Source organism: Prionailurus viverrinus, chromosome A2 (assembly GCF_022837055.1).
Source record: "Prionailurus viverrinus isolate Anna chromosome A2, UM_Priviv_1.0, whole genome shotgun sequence".
Taxonomy (NCBI): domain Eukaryota; kingdom Metazoa; phylum Chordata; class Mammalia; order Carnivora; family Felidae; genus Prionailurus; species Prionailurus viverrinus.
Window position 1 is genome coordinate 3,155,950 of NC_062562.1, and position 16,333 is coordinate 3,172,282.

General features: G+C 64.4%; 3 protein-coding genes across 6 annotated transcripts in view; 1 reads left to right on the plus strand and 2 right to left on the minus strand.

Annotated features, from left to right (window-relative positions):
* CATSPERD (cation channel sperm associated auxiliary subunit delta) overlaps positions 1 to 374 on the plus strand; it is a 44,090-nt gene extending 43,716 nt beyond the window's left edge. For 2 of the 3 annotated variants that reach the window (XM_047844394.1, XM_047844401.1), the window contains exon 23: positions 97 to 374. In XM_047844394.1, the coding sequence (XP_047700350.1) occupies positions 97 to 334 (238 nt within the window). In that variant the 3' untranslated portion in view covers positions 335 to 374. The remainder of the gene's footprint in view (positions 1 to 96) is intronic. The other variant, XM_047844408.1, reaches the window with a different exon arrangement.
* Positions 375 to 1,951: 1,577 nt separating this feature from the next.
* Positions 1,952 to 4,124, minus strand: PRR22 (proline rich 22). Its single transcript, XM_047844439.1, has 3 exons — positions 3,616 to 4,124; positions 3,450 to 3,512; positions 1,952 to 3,090 (listed from the first exon to the last, which is right to left on the minus strand). Exons 1-3 carry the CDS (start codon positions 3,743 to 3,745, stop codon positions 1,970 to 1,972), a joined length of 1,314 nt encoding a protein of 437 aa, XP_047700395.1. The 5' UTR covers positions 3,746 to 4,124; the 3' UTR covers positions 1,952 to 1,969.
* Positions 4,125 to 4,274: 150 nt separating this feature from the next.
* On the minus strand, positions 4,275 to 9,624 carry DUS3L (dihydrouridine synthase 3 like). 2 transcript variants are annotated; one of them, XM_047844425.1, is made up of 13 exons: positions 9,487 to 9,624; positions 8,112 to 8,385; positions 7,345 to 7,857; positions 6,958 to 6,999; positions 6,681 to 6,833; positions 6,303 to 6,419; positions 6,037 to 6,102; positions 5,849 to 5,959; positions 5,506 to 5,602; positions 5,230 to 5,305; positions 4,727 to 4,915; positions 4,523 to 4,651; positions 4,275 to 4,428 (listed from the first exon to the last, which is right to left on the minus strand). In XM_047844425.1, the coding sequence occupies exons 2-13, from the start codon at positions 8,160 to 8,162 to the stop codon at positions 4,356 to 4,358; spliced, it is 1,617 nt and encodes a 538-aa protein (XP_047700381.1). In that variant the 5' UTR covers positions 8,163 to 8,385; positions 9,487 to 9,624; the 3' UTR covers positions 4,275 to 4,355. The 2 variants fall into 2 exon arrangements, with proteins under 2 accessions (XP_047700381.1, XP_047700375.1); XM_047844419.1 differs by lacking the exon at positions 9,487 to 9,624 and adding an exon at positions 9,062 to 9,289.
* Positions 9,625 to 16,333: the final 6,709 nt, after the last annotated feature.

Here is a 16,333-nt window from a genome sequence, read left to right on the forward strand (position 1 = left end):
AGCACCCGGGGCCCAACCATCCCATCTTGGGTTTTAACACATTTACCGGGGTGAAAGGCAGTGCCCCATGGCCTCTCCCCAACCGCCCCTTTGCAGTTACTGTCACCTGGAGACCACCTTCAGCGTCTACGTCTACGGGGCCTTGCCCCCGTCCATCATCCCGACGACGGTCACCATCATCCCGCTCATAATGGCCATGCTGCTGTCCGTGTGGTCGGCCTACATGATCCCCAAACTGCTGCACACCGAGAAGGGCCTCAGGCTCAAGGAGTTCTGGATGAATCTGTGCAGGAGACTCAGAAACCTTTGCCCGTGTTTCCAAGGCAGGCGCTGAGCGCGCAGCGGAGGAGCCCAGAGTTGTCTTAAAGCATTCTGGAAAAAAGCCAGCGGCAGCGCGTATCAGGCGTGGTTTGTTTTCCCGACACCCCACCGTCACTGTCTCCACATCCTCACGTCAGAGTTCCTCTGCATGTGGCACCTACATGTGCTGGGACAGGAGGTGGGCAGGCCGGTGACATAAACCAGCACAGGCATCAGGGGGACAAGAGGCAAGTCTCCAAAAAGCAGGAGACGCGACAACGTGTCCTGTAGAGGACAAGGCCCAAGGACAAGTGGGGGGATGTCCGTAGGAGACTGCGACCTGTGGGATTCCATTTCCTGGGTACAAACCCTAACGTGTATGCAAACACGTACACGTGTGTTTTGCTACGTGCACGAACATGTCGGGCAGATTTCGCATGTGTACGTGTGTATACCTGGGACTCGTGTGTGTACGTATGCATGTGTCCACGCATGTGCGTGCAATGCACGTATACACCCATAGCGTGTATTCACCCAGGTTACACACACACGGGCACAGACCTATACACGTGTATAGATATGCATGCCTGTTCTACACATGCATGTAGGTAGCACGTACACGTGTGCACAGACATGTGCACACGCGTATATACAATGTACACGGGTACGTGTAGTCTACCTACCCGTTCACCGGGGTTTCCCTCCCCACCCACCGCCTCATTCTGAACCCCAGGCGGCCCGGGACAGCCATCCCGTCCTAAGTCCCATGACTTTCCCGATTATTCTTAGGTGTATATTGTGGGCGTCCTCAGTTGTCCCAAACAGTCGCGATCCAGTGGCGGGGAACCTCCACGCGCACACCTACCCCGCCCTCCCTGGGCGGGCGTCTCTTGGCAGCGAACATTTCTCCAAGGAAACCGAACCCCTCCTCTTACGTCATGTGCCAGGGCCTTCCCTTCACCGAATGCCCTGGAGTTTCGTCTCAAAGATACCCCAGATGGGGCTGCGGGGAGAGGGGGGCTCAGAAGGAAGCTGGGCGAAGTGAGCTCCCGGCCTCTCTGTCCAGGCCCAGAACAGGGCCGGGCGGGGTAAGCGCAGACGCGGCCACACAGCCCGCAGCACGGTTCCAGCAGCTGTCTCTCCCCCGAGCTTGGGAATGAGGGTTCAGGGAAGGGGGGCCCACCCCAGCCACCCCCAGGGCTACCCCGGCAGAGCCCAACAACGAAGGTCCCAGGGACCCAGCCCAGGCCCTGGGACAGGAGGGTCCCTTCCTCCTCTGCAGGGGGAGAAGGCGGGGGGGGGGGGGGGGGGAGGCCTCATCTCCCACCCCTCTCTGGGCAACCCGTTCACCACTCAGGCAACAGATCCTTACAGAAATGGACGGCATCTCCCCACCTTCCGGAAGCACCCATCCCTGCAGGCTGACTCCCAATTTTCCGGGGCTCGGAGAGGGCGGGTTTAGGATTCCCCGGGACTCTAAGCCTCCGCAGCTCAGCTCTGGAAGCCCAGCACCCAGGAGGTGCCGAGGGGCTGCTGGGCCTTCGCGTGCGAACCAGCGCCCCCGCGACAGGGCGGAGGAGGGGACAGCCCCCCCACAGCCAGCCTCAGCCCACCGTCCCTGGGCCCTGATGCGACTGAGCCGACAGTGAGCCGAGAGGTCAAATCCCTTTTAATGGGGGCCGGCTCCCAGGTCCTGCCTGGGCCCCGAGGGGGCGGCGCTGGCCGGGCCCGCAGCCTGCTTGCCCTTGCCTCCCTGCCTCCCCTTCTTGGCGGACGGGGTGCCGGCCTTCCTCCTGCCGGGCAGCTCAGGTCGCAAGGCTGGGGCCACGGTGCTGGCGGCGGGGGGCCCTGGGCGGGGCGCCGGCTCCTCATCAAGCGCCTTGAGGCTGAAAAGGCAGTCCACGTTGGACACGGCGTCCAGGATCTCGGGCACGCTGTAGTCAAAGGACAGCAGTTCGTCCGGCAGGTGCAACGAGCGGATGTCACTGGACGAGTCGTCTCCGCCGCCCCCGCTATCCGGCAGGGCCGGCCCGGGGGCCTTGCGAGGGGACCCCTCGGGCTCGGCGTTGCCCGGCAAGCAGTCGAAGAGTTTCATGGCGTCTTCCAGAAGCACCTTCTCAGGCAGCACGAAGGCCCTGGCTGCCTCGGGGGCCCTGGCCTCGCCCGCCCCCAGCGGGGCCGCCTCTGCCTCGGCCACCTTGGGCTCCCCGGGGCCCGGCGGGTACAGCAGGGCCGGCCCGGCACCACCGCCCTGCAGCTCGTTGGAGGGGAAGGCCAGGGGCTCACCGGGCCCACGGAGCTGACTGAGGCTGCCCCTGAGGTGGCCACAGGCGCCGGGGGGCAGCGCGGCCTCAGCGGGGAGCGTGATGAGCAAGGGAGGCAGCCTGTTCTCCTTGGGGGCAGGTGGGGGCGGCCCTGGGCCTTCCTTGAGCAGGGGTGGGGGCAGCTCCATGAAGGCGGGGGACCCCCCTTCCCCCACAAAGCCCAGAGCCTCCGGCCCCGGCTCCTCGGGGGGGAAGTAGGGCATGAGGTACTGGGGGCCCCCGGGAACGGGCAGGTAATGCGGGTAGGGCGGGGGTGGTGGGGCCGGCACTGGGGCTTTGAGGTAGTGCTGGGGCTCTAGGAGGTAGGTGCCTGGCGAGGCGGGGCCCCCCGCCGGACCCCCGGGGGGCCCCCGACCGCCCACTGCCGTCAGCTTGTACAGGGACGACTGGCCGAAGTCAGTGGTGGCCCACTCGATTCGGTAGATGCGGGGGTCAAAGAAGCACCCGCAGGGTGCCATCTGGAAACCTGCAGGCCAGGGAGGGAGTTCTGAGAGGAGCTCTGGGAACCCCCATGAGGGGAGGAGTACAGGGGGGATGGGGGAGAGGCACAGCCCAAACCTGCAGGGCCCATTTGAGGGATGGGGACACAGCTCCTGCCTTTGGGGACCCATCTGGGAGTCAGGGGCCCTGGGCATCATTTGGGGGGCACCTGTCTGGGAATGGGGGGCACAGGCTTTGCCCTTGAAGGCCTGAGAGACAAGAGACACAGGCCTTACCTTCTGGGGGCCACCTAAGGTCAGGGGCATGGGCAAGACAGGCCTAGACGGCTCCACGTCCCCCTCAACCCCCCCGAGTCCTCGTCAAGGGTCGCGGGGAGGCTGGTACCTGCCGGAGGGGCTGGAAACACCTCTTTCTCCGGGTTTAGGGGCTGATACAGGTTGGAGGAACCTGGGGACAAAAGCAGGCAGGTGGGTGGGGGCCCGAGCCCCGGTCCCCCACCCCATCGGGCACCCCCACGCCCGCCCCACATCTAGCACCCTCCGACTCGTACCCACAGTAGGAAGAGGCTCCGTGCAGGTGGGGAGAGGCTGACTGCCTGGCCCCTCAGTGCCATCTGGGCCCCGGGGGCTGAAGCCTTCTTGGGGAGCTGTGGGTGCATAGAAGGGTTTGGGGTGCTGCATGGGGAGGCAGGGGTCCCGGCCCGGGCAGGCCAGGAGGGCAGCAGGTGGGAGCACTGGCGGGCCACCCGGAGAACAGGTTCAGAGTCCTACAGAGTTCTGTTTGCCTGGTTACTCTGGGCGGCGGGTTCCAGGCTGCGGCCCGCCCACTGGTCGGGATTCCGGCGTCAGGGGTTGTGGGGGGGACGGCCAGGGACAGGCCTCACAGACGGCAGGGCAGACCCCGGACTCCCGTGTGCTGCCTCCGGCAATGCTCTGGACTGCTCCAGAGCGCCTTCCTCCAGGCAGCCCGCCCGGACCCAAACCCACGCAGGCCGAGGCCCCCGCCTCGTGAGCCCTTGTGGCTTCCTTGCGGTTTGAGCCTCTCTGGGCGGCAGCGGCGGGCGGCACAGGGCTGGGCCCATGGGGACGGCCGGGGACTCTGGCGGATGAGAAAGAAAAGGGAACCGAGGGGGACAGGGACGGCCCGGTGTCGAGACAAAGCTGACCGGAGCGGGACGGGGAAGCCTTGGGGTGACAGAAAGGCCTGGGCTTTAAAAGAATAAAATTTATTGTCTGCTCACGCAGCAGGAGACCCCGCTGGGCCCTCAGACGCCCCTTCCCACCCCCACGACTACTTGTACGCGTTGGCCTTGTGCTTTGGCAGAAAGATGAAGTTGGGTGGCACGGGTCCCAGCAGCATCTCACTGTGAAGAGGGCAGAGGGCAGAGGGCAGGGTCAGGCCTGGGGCCCCCTGGCCCCCCCAGCCGTCCACACCGCGGCACCTCGGTTTCCTGGCACCTGATTCGGATCCAGTCGGCCGCCTTCTGGCTGGCCATGAGCGTCTCCAGGTAGTTGCGGCCCAGGTAGTAGGGAGGCCGCTCGTTGATCCTCTGCGGGAGCCGCTCCAGCAGGCCCACGGGCACGTACCTGCAGGTGGCGGGCGCGGGGTCAGGCCAAGCCGTCCACCCACAGCCCCCCAAGCCGCACAGCGCGGGCGCCCACCTGCACAGGAAGGAAAGCCACTCGAGGAGGAATCGCCGCGTCTTCTCCACGCCCTGCGTGTCTGAGCCCCAGTGCTCCAGGCCGTAGCGCGTGAAGTCCTGCAGGATGGCCAGGCGCTCGGACGACGAGATGTCCCAGTGCCGCTGCTCCTTGATCTCCGTGAACAGCCACGGCTTCAGCAGGGCACCGCTGCGGGCGGGCGGGGCAGGGCAGGGGGCCGTCAGGACGGAGCCCTGGTCCCTGCCTCGCAGCTAAGCTCACCCGACCACCAAAGCCCAAGATTGCCAGCCCACGCGGGCGCGAATGTCCGGTCCCCTCCTGACCGCCGCCAGCGGCCGGGACCCCATCTCTCCGCCCCGTGTCCTGGCAGAGCCACCTGCTGGGGACGGAGAGCGGGGGGAACGAGGCAGCGAGGCTGGGGGCGGCGGCGGCTGTAACAAAGCTCGGGTGCGCCGGCGCCTTCCCCACGCTCTGCGATACTTCCACGCACGGAGCACACTCACCGGGCGATCATGATCCCGGCGACGCCAGTCTGCATGGCACGGTTGGCATCCTCATACGACAGGATGTCCCCGTTTCCTGAGGGGCAGAGGCTGGGGTCTCAGGGAGCCGCGTGTCGACGGGAGTTCTGGGAGAGCTCCTGCCAGCCCAGCGACACCCACGGGGGCAGGGAAGGGTCCCGGCGGTGAGGGGGGGGGCGGGGAGGGGGGTCCAGGCATGCGGCCCGAGAGAGAGAGCAGGGCTGGCGGGAGGGCTGAGCCAGGTGGCGGGGGACCCACCGAACAGGGGCATGGGGCTGGCCGCTGTCACGCACTGCTCGATGTACTGCCAGTCGGCCAGCTTGGTGTAGCGCTGCTCCCGAGACCGGCCGTGGAGCTGAAAAGGAAGCCACGGCGCAGGGAGGGAGGACCCAGGAGGCGGAGAATCAGACACAGAGAAAGAGACCCAGAGAGATCAAGAGGGACGGGCTGAGAGGGAGAGACAGAGAGGCAAAGAGACAGACGGAGACAGAGATGAAGGGAGAGCCAGAGAGCAAGAGGGAGAGACGGGCAGAGAGGGACCATTAGGAAGGGCGGCCGAGCGCTCCCGCGGCCCCGACACCCTCTGTGCCCCGAGACCCACCGTGACCAGGGCCGCGCCCCAGTCCCGCAGCTCGGGCAGCAGCCGGTGCGCCAGGTTCACGCGCTCCTGGACGCCCGTGCGGATCTTCACCGTCAGGGGCACGTCCAGCACCTGCGGCGATGGCTACAGTCAGCGGGGCCCGGGGCTGGGCTGGGCTGGGGACAAGGCAGGGACGTCGAGGCGCGTACCTGGTTCATGCCGCGGACGATCTGCTGGAACTTGGCCGAGCGGTTCATGAGGGCACAGCCCCCGCCCTGGGAAAAACGGGCGGCTGGAGCCAGGGAGGCCGGGACGCAGGCCGGGCCTGACGCCCTTCTCAGCCTCTGCTGCCCAGACGGGCAAACCGAGGCACAGAGATGCCCGCGGGTCTCCAGGGACTCGGCAGGGGGCAAGGCCAGATCCCAGGCTTCTGCCCCACCCACACCATGGGGGTCCAGGGCCGAGCGGCCGTTACCTTCTTGTACACGAGGTCAATGGGGCACCCGACGTTGATATCCACAAAATCCACCTCGATGGTGCGGTTGAGCAGCTCGGCGCACTTGGTCATGGTGTCAGGGAAGGCGCCCTCGAGCTGTGGCAGGTGGTGAAGAGCTGGTCCAGACCGCCCCCGCCCACCACGGGGATCCGGACAGCGGCCCCGTCTTCCCGCAGTGGCCCCGGGCCAAGGCCCTCAGCCCTTGACGGGGCATTGGGTCAGCGCTCCGGCCCACGGCAGAGGCAAGAGGGGTCTGGGAGTGACTGAGTCGGAGATCCGGCCCCGAACCCTGCTCGAAAACCAGGCAGCCAAGAGCCCCTCGGCCCTTCCCGCCTCTCTCCCTCGGGCAACACCCACCTGGACGCCAAAGACATCCTCGCACTGGTGGCGTCTGAGCAGAGCCCACTCGGACGTCTGGCCCTGCAGCAGGTTGGTGCACACGGCCATCTCCCCACACGTCACGTCGGCCCCGAAGCGCTTACAGATCCGCCGGAAGGGCAGGTTCCCGCACTGGGGGGCGGCGGGGGGAGACGCACACACGTGAGGACACGGCAGGTGGGGACCCCGGACGCCCGCCCCAGCCCCAGGACCCACCAGGCAGGGGAGGTCACTCGGCACCGTCGGGCTGACCTACCGTGGTGAGGGGGGCCAGGTACAGTTTGCCGTGGATGTCCAGCTGCAGGGCAGTAAACACAGGGAAGCTCGCCCCTCCGGCCGGGCTTGCGAGGGCTCTGGAGCCTCCCCTCTCCCCGGCCTAGCACCTGCCCTGCCCTGCCCCGCCCGGCAGCGCCCCCCTCCGCGCCTCAGCACACGTCAACGCATCCCTCCACGAGGACCGCTCCGTTCTCCGCGCGCTCCTCTGCTGCAGAGCTCCGACCCGACTGCCAAAACCCCACCCCGATGCCCCTTCCTGCAGGAAGCCTTCCCCTCTGCTTCCCTCCGTCCCAGCCCTGACTCTCTGTCCAGTTCTCTCTGCCCCCGCCGCTACCGGTGCCCCGAACAAGAAGCCCGAAACACGTACCTTTCTCTTCTCACAAGGCCGCAGCCTGACTACGTCCTCATCCGTCAGGGGCCCACGGGTCCACACCGAGCCGCTGGGAAGGGCACCGGCATCCGGCCCCGGGAGGGCCTGCTGGGTGTCACCACTGTCCTGCCCGGGGGCGCTTTCGGCCCCCGTGACCTCGGGGACTGCGGCAGCGGGGGAGGGGCCTGGCACCCGGTCCCTGCTCAGCTGGCGTAGGGCCTGCTCGGCGCGTTCAAAGCGGACCTTACGCTTTCGCAGCAGCTGCTGCAGGGCCTTGTCCAGGCCGTTGCGCACGGGAGGGGCCTGGACCCACTCCTCCCGCACTAGGTTCTGGCCGTCGGGTCCCAGATGCGCCCCGGCGAAGCGGCAGGTGACACCATAGGGACACCTGCCGAAGGTCTCGAACAGCACACAGCGGGGGCCCAGGTCCGACGGCTTGGTTTCCAGGTAGCGACCCACGTCATGCAGGAAACGGCAGCGGTCACCAAAGAAACACTTTGCGGCTGATTCCTGCGTGGAAACGAAGAGGCAACGAGGGAGGACGGGAAGGGGCTGAGACAGCCGGGCAGCCTGGCCGAGAACCTCAAATCCCTCCCCTCCTGGTTGTGTGTCCTTGGGCGCACGGGTGACATCATCGAGCCTGTTAGTCCAGCTGAAAGATGGGAATAGTGATGCCACTTATGTCATAACTTCCTGAGGATCAAACTGGGGGCATGGCGGCTCAGACCGCAGGTCTCTGGGACTTTCAAGCAACAATTACTCACCTGGACCAGGGAGGGGCAGAGCCTATTATTGTCATAGTGGGTGGGTTTCATGTGGGGCCGCCCTTTGTTCTGGCCCCGGGCTCTCTTCTGAACCTGCGGCTGCTCCCCAGGTTCAGCTGCCTCCCCCGTCTGCCCATCTTCCAGTCGGATCCGCTTGGCCTCAGGTTCAACCAGGTCATTGCCACCAGGGTCTCCTGCCTCGGTTTCCTGGCTGGGCTTCTCCTGCCCTCTGGCTTCCAGAAACTCGTGGAACTGCTCCTTGGTGGTGAGGTATCTGCCAGTGGAGAGGCGGTGGGAGAAAGGGCTTGTGGAGGGAGTCCTTTCTGGAGCTCAGTCGCAATGCACGCTGGGGAAAGGGGCTGAGAACGCCTGTCCCTGCTTAAGTGCTTCTGCTGATGGGAAGCGCACTACTTAGAACCCGCCGACTACTGGCCCGGATGCACCTCGAGGCCACAGGCAGGACCAATTTTGTGCCTGGGTCCCACTGCCCACAGCGCTGAGCCAAACTACAAACAGACCTGAACGTCCCTGGCCACGCTCGGCCAGAGAAAACTACATGTCCCTGCATGCCTTGCAACGGGGCCACAGCCGCCACATTCCCCAGCGTGCCCCACGGCCCTCGCTTCAGACACAAGCCCGAGGTTGGCCGGAGGTGCCCCAGTGCCATTCCCGCCGTACGCGGAGACTACAGTCCCCAGCACGCACTGCGGCCCCGGCCGCAAACCCCTGCCCGCCCCGGCAGGCACCGTGGGGTCCTCCGCACACGTGACAGCCCCCAACGCGCGCGGTGTCCGGAGGCGCCGCGGTCCCCGCGGGCGGTGGGACGGCCCAGACCGAAGAGCCTGCGAGCTTCCCGTGTGGGCTGCTGCGCCCGTCGCCCAGCACGCCCAGCACGCCTTGCAGCTGCCGGGAAGGCCTCGTGAGGTTCTCCCCCGGCCCCGGCGACTCACTGAGGTTTAATGGGCGCCACCCCCCGTTCCGGCGCGCTGGCTCCCGAGTCGCCGCCGCCACCACTCTCTGCTGGGGCCTCCGCCGCTCCCTCCGCCATCGGCCCCCCTCACGCCCGCCTCGGAGTGTGGCGGGAAGGCCTTCCGGGTCGCGAGTGCGTCTTCCCGGTCGGGCTGGGGAAACGCGCAGGCCGGGGCGCTCCAAGTGACGCCATTGTACGAGCGTCGACGCGTGGGGGCGGAGCCTCGTGGGGGCGGAGCCTCGGGTCCCAGGCCCGGTGGTGCCGCTGAGCTGTTTGCGGGGCGAGCAGGTGCTTCTTGACTCTCCCGCCGCACGCGGGCCTCCCCCGACGGGCCGCAGTCGGCCCACAGGAGTGTGTAAAAAACTTTAAAGCTGGGGTTTTTAAGCAAACTTAAATTCCACCTACTTTTACGCGGGGGCATTCATTCCACAGGTAATTAGTTGAGTGCCCGCGTGCCACGTGCTGTCCTCGATGCCAGAGCTACAGCAGCGACTGAAACAAGACGAATCCCTGCCCTGGAGCGCTCGTGTAGGAGCCGAGGTGTGGGCGGAGCGGTTTGTCCCCCGTCGCTGGCCTCGGCTGCCCTCTGTAGGACAGTCTGGGAATAAGGCGGTGGAATTAGTGGAATCCAAAACTGGGAGAAGCCACTGCAGTCCTTGCCGAGCTGTGCTTGGGCCGGGAGCTCATTCCTCCCTCCTAAGATGCCCGTGCTATTTGTTCGATGAGGGTCCATCAGGAGTCTCCCCGCACCGTCCGGCAGGCTCCCCAGCTCCCTAGGGAGATAGTTGGATAGGTGGGCAAACTGAGGCCCACAGAGGGCTGCCTGAACGTAGCCTCCCCTCTTCGGGGCCTCCAAGGGCTCCCTGGGTCGGCCTTGCGATGGCCTGCCCTTTCTGTGTAAGGCAATCAAGGAAGGCTTCCTGTAAGGGGAGGAGAGGGTACTGTGGACTGCCCATTGATAACAACATAAATATTGATGATGTAACATTAATTGCTTATTATAATGGAGTAGTATTAATTATTTACCAGTAACTAAACAATTATTGAGCGCTTACTTCATCTAAGCCCTTTTCTTGCATTAACTCACTTATTCTACTCTCTGACCTTGTGTAGAGGGAACAGGCATTCATCCCCAATCCACCTGAATCCATGGGTCCCAGAGGTTGCTGGCCCAGGGACCGCTCCACCGTCCTGAGCCAGAGCCCGGGGAATCAGCTGCCCGCCTCTCCCCCCACAGCCTGTGGTTCCTGTGTCCTGCTCACTTGACCTCCAGAGTCTCTCTCTAGTCCATCACCACCTTTCTGGGCATCAGTCTTCCATCCCGCCCGTGAGAGCCCCATCCTGCCCCTCCCAGCCACAAATCTGACCACGGCCTTCCCCTGCTCCCAATCCTTCCATGTCTCCCCGCTGCCCCAGCCCTGTACCACAGCCCCCAAGTTCCTACAGGACCCAGCCCCTGCTGCCTTCCCAGCTTCATTCCTCACCACCCCCTCAACTCAAGCATCGAGTTCATTCCAGACCTCCCACGAGCCAGTCTTACCTCTCAGCCTCTGCATATGCCATTCCCTCTTGCGAGAAGTCTCTTCCCTGCTCCCAATTACCTTGTTCATTCCACTCACCCTCTAGTTCTCCCCTCCTCTCCCTCCCTCCTCCTTCTCCTCCAGAAGCCTCTCTAACTGCCCCCTGCTGGGGATACTGCCCCCTTCAGGCTCTGCGGCACGCCTGAGCATGTCCCCCCAACCCCCCGCCCGGGAATCATGGCCCTCATCATCCTGTGGCCTGCCAGGCCACATACCATCTTCCCCACTGGATTATGAGTTCAGAGAGGGTAGGAGTTGGGTCCACCTTAGTCACTCTGTGTCCCCAGCACTCAGCACCAGGCCCAGCACACAGTAGGTGCTCAACGAACACTTGCCAAGTGAACGCATCTTTTTTTTTTAATGCTCATTTTTAAGAAAGAGAGCGCAAGTGGGGAGGTGCAGAGAGGGAGGGAGACAGGGGAGGATCCTAAGCACAGTCGCTGTGCGCTGACAGCAGCAACCCCAGTGCGGGGATTGAACTTCCCGAATGGTGAAATCATGCCCTGAGCCAAAGTGGAACCTCAACCGACTGAGCCACCTACGCACCCCTGAATTAATGCGTCTTATCATGGCTGGGAGACTGAGACACAGAGGGGCTGGGAATGCTCTAGGGGATCCTGCCTTCACTGAAGCTGTGGCAGGGGATGAGAACTTCCAGGTGTCGCCCTGGAGAGTGTGGGGACGTTTCAGAAGATGTCCTCCCTACCTGATTCAGCCCTGAGTCATCCTCTGGATGCCTTTTTTTTTTGTTGTTTTAAGTTTGTTTATTTATTTTAAGAGAATAGGAGAGTCCCAAGCAGGCTCTGTGCTGTCAGCTCAGAGCCCGATTCGGGACTCGATCCCGTGAACTGTGAGATCACCAACTGAGCCAAGATCAAGAGTCAGATGCTCAACCGCCTGAGCCACCCTGGTGCCCCTGGATGCCCTATCTGGACTCATTTGAAGAAGGAGGAAGGAGGCAGGGGCATAGGGGATACTGTACAGATGGGGACACGGAGGCACTCGGATGCGGGGAGGCAGGGCCCAGGGCAGGCGCTGCTGGCACTCTGGCCGGTCACTATGTATGCTGCGTGCACTCTCTCTCCCTCCCTCTGTCTGCCTAGGGGTCTCTGTCTGTCTCTCTCCCTCTGCTTCTGTCTACATCTCTCTCTCCGAGTCCCTCTTCTCTGTCTCCCCGCCCCCTCCCCGTGTCTCTCCTTCTCCATGTCTCTGTCCCTCTTAGCCAGGCCGGATGGGGTGGGAGCAGCAAGGCGGGTGCGGCCCGGGCTCCGTGCCCGACTCAGCCGGGGCCACCCCGGATTTGTGGCTGCGCCTCCTTTATCTGGGACTGCAGCTGCCCCTTATCTTCTGGCTTCAGGACACGAGACAGGGATTAGGGCAGCCCAGGCCAAGGACACGAGACAGCAGTTGGGCGGGTGGATGGCAAGAGCCAGGGTGCTGGGGTGTGTGTGTGGCACAGGGCGCCCGCGAGCCTTGGCAGCTGGGGCTGCTGTGAGTGTGTGTGTGTGTGTGTGTGTGTGTGTGTGTGTGTGTGTGACTGCTGAGTGTGTGTGACTGCGGGGTGTCTGTGGATATAATTGTGTTTCTGAGTGTGGGTGAGTGTTGATGTGTGTCTGTGAGGGTGTGTCTGTGCTTATTGTATGTGTGTCTGTGACAGTGTGTAGACATCTGTGGCTTTTGCGTGTGTGTGGCTGTGCCTCTGTGAGCCCCAGCCCCGCCCCCACCCAGCTGCCTGTCCCGCCGCCCGGGCTCCCTTGGCCCGGCCTGATGGCTTTCCCACTTGCTGACCTGGGGCCCCCGGGGACATGGCCCCTGACCTGTGGCCTGTGGCTGCAAATGGCCCTGCAGAAATGACTGCCAGCCCTCCAGTTCCCGTCCTCCCCCGCCTGGAACCGGCCGGCTCCTTCCTGCCACCCACAGGCCTCAAGGGCCCCATCCTGGCCGAGGCCACCAGCTCTAACTGGCCCCCCCCGGACCCTAACTCTGACCCTGGGCTGTGTCCCCCTGTCGGGGCTGAGTCCTGTCTCCACTCTCAGCGTCGTCCAGCGTGGGGATGACGGTCAAATTAAGAGCCTCTTAATTAATTGACAAGAGCCTCTTGTCAAATTAGGGGAGCCTCTTGGCCACCATCCCAGTGACCCCCGACAAGCCCTCTCATTTCCCCGTGGGAGAACGACACTACCCACCACTCAGGGTCTGCACGGGGCACAGGGCAAATATGGGAGCAATTTCACAGCTGAGGAAACTGAGGCCCAGCAAACTCAGTTACCAGCTCACTGTGGGGTGGGGCCACGTTCAGGGTATGGAGATGGCTGAGGCCTGAACAGACAGAAGACACAGAGGCCTCCGGGCCACCCCCACCCCTGTAGGACCGGTTCCTGGGGGTCCTGGGGTGTAGCCCTGGGCCCGTGGGGCCTGGACCAGCTCCTGATGCTAAGATGGAAACTTCTCCACCGGCCAAGTCCGTGTCTTGGCCAGCAGCCGCTGGCCTCCCAGAATCTCTGCATGGGCCTCCACCAGTGAACAGAGCGCTCCCCTTGGGAGCAGTGACTGCCCGGGGAGGGCAGGGGGCCAGCCCCGGGGAGGGGGTCATGGGTGGAGGAGTGGCCAGGGCAGGGGCTGAATGTTCTGGAATCATCCGGCCCCAGGTTGGAGCCTCTTCTCTACTGTGTGACCTTGGGCCAGCCTCTTGACCTCTCTGGTCCTTGGGTTTCACAACTGCCCAGCGAGCACAGAGCAGTGTGGGGGGCGGGGGCATTGCCCGAGCTACCTGGGGGAGACATCCGAGGAGGCAGTGAGTGCGTGGAACTGATTCCCAGCCAAACACCACGGAGGCCAGGCAGGCGGCAGAGCCGGGTTCTGGGTGCACCTGTGCTGTCCCACCCCCGCCTCGGCCTTGATCCTGGGGTCAGCAGGCTCGTGTCACCGCAGGGGCCGAATGCCCCCTGCTCCTCACTGAGCCTCGGATTCTCTGCGCCTCTCCGTGTGCTGGGGAGACCGCAGTCCCCTGCACTAGATGCGCGAGGACGCTCGAGGCTCGGTTCCACCCACCCCCGCCCCACAGCAGCCACGTCTGGGAGAAGGAGGGTTTAAAAATAAAGCGTCGTAAATACCCGTGTTTCCTGCAAATAGAACCGGCCCCTGGATCCCCTTGGCCTCCCGGGCAGCCGGGCCCAGACAGCTCCTTTGAGGGGGGTGGGGGCCGGAGGGAGGGCGCGCCCACGGCGCCCCAGTTCCCAGCTGCCGTGTGAGTCAGCCAGCGTGACGGGGTGTCTGTCACCGCCTGGCCAAGGGGTAACGAAGTGTGTGGGTTGGTGCCACAGAGCGGCCAGGGGTGCAGGGTTGTGTGAGGCGACGCGCTGGTGTGTGAGGGTGACAGGAGGGAGTGCACCTGCGTCTCCCGTGGCCCCGTGGCGCTGGCCGGGGCAGAACAGGCTTCCTGGGGGCCTGAGTGGGACGGGGTCTCCGAGAGCATCCCGGTGTCCCACCTCCTGCCTCCGTCTCGCCCCACCCACCGTGGCCTCCGCCGGGAGCCCCTGCCCCTGCCCACCCCGGAGGAAGAGGCGAATCTTTCAAGTTGCTGTTGCCATGGCGACCATTTTACGAGCGTCCACATGCTGGGCACATGTGTGTGTCCTGCGCCCCATGTGTCTGCACACCCCCACCGCCATGGCCCCCGCCACGGCGGGGAGGGGGCGACAGGCAGCGCGGGGCGAGCGGGAGGTGGCCAAGGGGCAGCTGGTGACAGCTTAACGGTGGCTGTGGGGCGGGGGGGTGGGCTCCTGGCTGCGCTGCCTGTGCGCCGAGGGGCGACGCCTCCCAGACTGGCCCGGCGCGTGTGCGCGCGCATGTGGGGGTGGCTGTGGGGTGGCGACCGCACACTCGGGGTGGTGCGTGTGTCGTGAGTTATTGGGTGAAAAGTACCCACGAGGGCTGTGTGCGTGCACGGCGCGGGGGAGTGCCTTGTGTCCGTGCGGCCACGCGTGCCCGCAGTGGGTGTGGAGTGGGTCACGCGCCACGCCCACGCGTGTGTCCGTGCGAGTTGTATGTATTGGTGCCGGGTGGCGTGTAAATATGCACGAGCAATCAAGGAGCCACTTCGAGGGCCAGTGAGCTACCTGGGTCTGTGTCTCCACTGGGAACGGCATGTGTGTGTGTGTCAGGGAGCAGTGTGAGCTTTGGGTCCATGTGTGTAAGTGTCCGGCTGGAGGCGAAGTGAGGACACCTGTGTGTGTGCCCGGACCTGTCCTCAGGCAAGGACTTGGGTGACTGCGGCCACCCTGTGTGTGTAGGGTCAGCGCTGTTGTCATGAGGGTGTCCCAGGACTGTGAGAACAAGGATGGCCCTGGGCGTGACCCTGCCTGGATCAAAGATCTGGGGTGGGTCTCCGTGCGAATGGTCATGGGTGCCATACCTCTGTCTCCAGGCCAGGGTGTGCGTGTCACTGCACACGGTGACGACAAGAATGACAGGCGCTTGGGGCGCCTGGGTGGCTCGGTCGGTTAAGCGTCTGACTTCAGCTCAGGTCACGATCTCGCGGTCCGTGAGTTCGAGCCCCGTGTCGGGCTCTGTGCTGACAGCTCGGAGCCTGGAGCCTGCTTCCGATTCTGTGTCTCCCTCTCTCTCTGCTCCTCCCCCGCTCATGCTCTGTCTCTCTCTGTCTCAAAAATAAATAAACGTTAAAAAAAAAATTAAAAAAAAAATAATGGCAGGCGCTTGGGCACTACTCACCACCAGCAAGGCATGGTTACTCACGTTTACTAACTCAATCTTTACTACAACCCTACTAGGATCTACTGATAATACCCCGTGTTACAGATGGGGAAACTGAGGCACGTACAAGCGGTATCGGCCCAAGGCCGCAGGGAGCAGACACCTGGCTTTCCCATCCTGGACCAGGACCGGGCGGACCCGATGCCACCACTTCTCTGATACCTGCTCATCCTTATGCCCCCACTCTAGCCACACGCTCACGCCCCGCACACTCCTGCTCGTTGAGCCCACACCCGGACATCCTACGCCGCCATGAGCCCCCGTACAGGGGGTGAGGCTGCCTGAGCGTCCCCCCATCACCGCGTAGTGATGCAACCTGTACAAGCCCTTTGGGGGGTGTGCGTGCGTGCACGCGTGTGTGTGTTGAGGGCGGGGTGGGGGGAGGGTGTGTGTGTGCGGCGGGTCCTAGGAAGGTCTAACGCCCATATAAACCCCAGGGTTGCTGGCATCAGAGGAACGCGGGCGGCCTGGGCCAGAGTGAGGAGGCCCCAAGAAATCGGGCGGCAGTAGAGAGAAACCAGAACACCCGGCCCAAGGAACGCGGGAGGCGGCCGGGACCGCGCGGGAAAAAGCCCTATGCGGGGGCCGAGGGCGGGTGTTTTTCGGTAACTAGGCCGGGGTGGGGCGGGGCCACGGAGGTTCCAGCCCCGCCCACCCCCCCTCTTCACCCACCCCCTTGAGTCGGCTGGGGCCGCCAGGGGGCGCTTTAGGAACGCGGAGCCGTCGAGGAGGGGGCGCGGTGGGTTTGGGCTCGCAGGTGGGAGGGGCAGCGCGGGGTCTTGAGTCCCAGGAGAGCGCCGTGGAGCGCCTGGGGTGGGAAAGGGATCCCCCGCAGGGCTCTGAGGTCAGAATGGGGAGAACGGCCACTTGAGGAGGGGCTCTGTGGCTGCGGGTATCAT